The sequence below is a fragment of the Pterocles gutturalis genome, unplaced genomic scaffold (genome assembly GCF_000699245.1).
Source record: "Pterocles gutturalis isolate BGI_N339 unplaced genomic scaffold, ASM69924v1 scaffold46939, whole genome shotgun sequence".
Lineage (NCBI taxonomy): Eukaryota > Metazoa > Chordata > Aves > Pterocliformes > Pteroclidae > Pterocles > Pterocles gutturalis.
In genome coordinates this window covers 4,666-7,844 of record NW_010134908.1, presented here as the reverse complement: position 1 = coordinate 7,844, position 3,179 = coordinate 4,666, and the positions used below count along the sequence as shown (strand labels likewise).

At 42.3% G+C, this 3,179-nt stretch overlaps 1 protein-coding gene across 1 annotated transcript in view; it reads left to right on the top strand.

Annotated features, from left to right (window-relative positions):
- The window catches only part of PHF21B (PHD finger protein 21B), a gene marked incomplete at its 5' end in the record, with an annotated part of 18,745 nt that extends 17,133 nt beyond the window's left edge, over window positions 1-1,612 (top strand). The window contains one exon of the mRNA XM_010081723.1: window positions 1,388-1,612. Coding sequence (XP_010080025.1) covers window positions 1,388-1,612 — 225 coding nt within the window. The remainder of the gene's footprint in view (window positions 1-1,387) is intronic.
- Window positions 1,613-3,179: the final 1,567 nt, after the last annotated feature.

Sequence of the window (3,179 nt, the reverse complement as noted above, 5' to 3'; positions counted from 1 at the left end):
AGAGTGCAGTGGGATGAGGAGTTTGGAAAAAGAAAAGCATTTGGGGATGCAGTCAGCTATCAAGTGTATGTCAGGGCTGACAAAATCAGTAAGATTTCTACCTAAGCAAAATCAGGTTCTTTCAGTGGACAACACTGTCTTATTTAAATGGTAATATCAGCTGATGATTATGTTTATTGGAGATATATCCACTTGAAAGGAGGAAAGCAATTAAAGGTGTTCAAGGACAGAGCAATTTCATTTCTGATGTTTGCGTTAACAGAGATTTACATTAAAGAGAAAACTCTCATACACCTACAGGTAGAATGGTATTTGGAAAAACAGAATGAGGTTTATCCTTCACCTGAGGTTTCACCTGTCTAAACTGACCTCTGACCAGTTCCATGCAGTTGCTTTTCAAACAACTTAACTTTCAAGTGAGCGTTCCCTCTTCCCCAGGACTGGAGAGTACCCCCCTACCCCAGGTAGTCTAGACCATAGCCAAAGAGGAGCGATCTGCAGACAAGTAACCGGTTTTGGAGGAAGAAAAGAGGAGGTTTCAGATATTAGAGAGGCCACCCTCCTGTTCCATCTAGCAGACAGGTTCAGGGTTTTGGTCTGTCACATAGTTCCTCGCAGGCCAGTTGACAATGTAAAGGATGGTATGTTAGCTGCAGCAGTACAGGGTTAGGGGAGGGAAAGGAGAATTACTGATTCTTCCTTATCTCTTCTTGGAGAAGAGGGAGGTTTGGGATGCCTATCTTTGGCTCCTGCCCTTATGTTAATTTTCATGTAGATCTGCATGAAATGCTTCAAGTGATTATGGGGTGCAGTTTGGCCACCCCGCAGGAAAAAGGTTTTCTTGTGATTGCAGTGGTAAAACAGTCGTGTCATAGTTCAAGTTTTCTGCCAGAAGAATATTGGCATGTTTAGAGAGATCAACTTATCTTTGCAGTATTGACTCCCTAAAATGTGTGGCCCGTACAAAATGCATACTGGTGATGTTTATCCCTCAAGCATTTCTCAGTGCCATTTGGTAAGGTTTAAAGACCTCACTCGTGGCTTCGGTACTTTCCAGTAATACAGCGGTTACAGTGCCGTGCCAGTAATCTCTTTGGAGTGCAGAAGCCATTTCTGCCAGGCTGTCTACAGGATAAGGTTGGAAGCATCCTCTGGATGCATTTGGACTGGGATGAATATTGTTACCTTAGACAGCTGCTGCAGCGTGCGCAGTGCTGGTGATTACTCCATTTGTTAAGCTGTGGTTTTGCTATCCCCGAAGGAGAATATTCTTCATTTGAGCAGGACGTGCACTCAAGACACAAAAGGATGTTTGGAGAGATGTTTGACACCAATTTGAATGTATTCTCAGTCTTCCTTTCTCTCTCCCCTTCTCTTTATTTGACAGAAATGCTTAGAGCTAAAAACTAGCCTGTTGGCCCAGCAGAAAGGGACTCAGTCATCACTGGAACGTCTCAAAACCCTCATTAGACTGATGCAAAATGAGCAGATGATTCAGGTTACCATGACGACCACCACCACCTCCTCCCTGCTAACTGTGCCCTGGATCAAACCCTCCTCTGCCTCTGCCGCCATGCATAAAGCCTTGCAGCAATCACAGGGCAACAACTGACAGAGCCAGCTGCGAGAGAGCGAAGGAAGGGGGGGAAAGAAACTTTGCACACATGCGCAGAGGAGAGATTAAACAAAGGAGAGAAGGAACAATCTCAGTTTTGACATGCGTAGAAACTTGCAAACCCGATCGGTCCAGTTTGTAGGTCACTGTGGCAGCAGGTTCCCACGGAGCGGGTTGTGCTGTGGTTTTGTATTTGCCGAGACCTTCAGTGCTTATGAGATTTTTTTTTGTTATGTTGGCCTTAATGTATTCATGACTGAGGATGAACGGGAAAAGTATGGCCAATAGGAAGCGGGATATCCTTTTGTGGGGAGCAGACAGGTTTGCAGTTCTGCTTTAAGGGGAAAATTTTCAATGCAAAGAGTTAGTGAGCTAGTAGAGAAGTAGTTGGGCTGAAAGCTATGTGTGGGAGGGAAACCGGTGAGAAAAACAGAAACTGAACTACTTAGGACTTGACATGGATTCTTATCAGAGGAACAAAGGTGGCCCCGTTGATTCAAGTGACCTGGAGATGGGGCCGTTTTGACCAGAACGGCATCACGGACACTCACAGAGCCTTCGAAACAAAAGATCGCTTTTTTCAGTATTATTAGAGTTGAGAATTGCAGATATTTAAATAAAGAAACTGTATGAAGCTAGTGTTTCTAGTAAAATATTGAAGTATTTTGATGCTGATGCTTCTGTATATGCGTTCTGAAGTATTTAAAAAAGTATGACTGTAAAACTCCTTACTTTTTTGCAGGTCCTTTTTACTTATTTTGCTATCAGTGTATTTTTCTCATGGAGTTTTTGTGCAAGATTTAGCATAAACCATAATAGTGGATATCTTTGGCAGGTTGAGTTTCATTTTTTAAAGAGATTATTTCGGGGGTTTTCTTTGTTGTTAATTTTGGAGATTTTTTTAAAGAAAAAAGCAAATAAATAATCTGGTTTTTGTTTCTTGCCAGTACAGATAATATGCCAAAAAGATAACTTTACATTTTTGTACTGCATTTTTATTGTTAAAAATATGTAACGTGATTTTTTTTATTATTATTATTCTTTTTCTTTTTTGCTTGCAGAAATATCTGCTGAAATGGTACAGGAAAAAAAAAAAGACTGCCTCAAGGGGTTGTTTCTCATTACTGGATAATATCAAGAGTTCTGAGGGAGGGACAGGCTGTGAAAAAATTTTAAGGGTTTGTTGGGGTTTTTTTGGAAACTTGATTCCTTTTGAAGATTTTGTTGGATTTTAGCACATTTGGGAAGCATTTAGCGTTAGCCTGAGAAAATCCCAGTGCGCCTGCTTGTTTCACTAGCTAGTCTTCCTGATACTGCAAGGGTCCACCTGGCCACCCCATAGGTCACGGGCCCCCCCGTCACCCTGCGGCCTGCCTGGGAAGGTAGTGATGGGCACCTCGGTTTTTCTCAATGTCACACCCCCCAGATGCCGTCATCTGTCATTTATGAGTTCTCTGTCAGTTAGCACAACAGGTACTTAAGGAAAGCAAGAAGCCACCAGAGCACAACACAAGGCTAGTCTCTTATATCAGCATATCACATGGTGCCGAATATCTTTATTTTT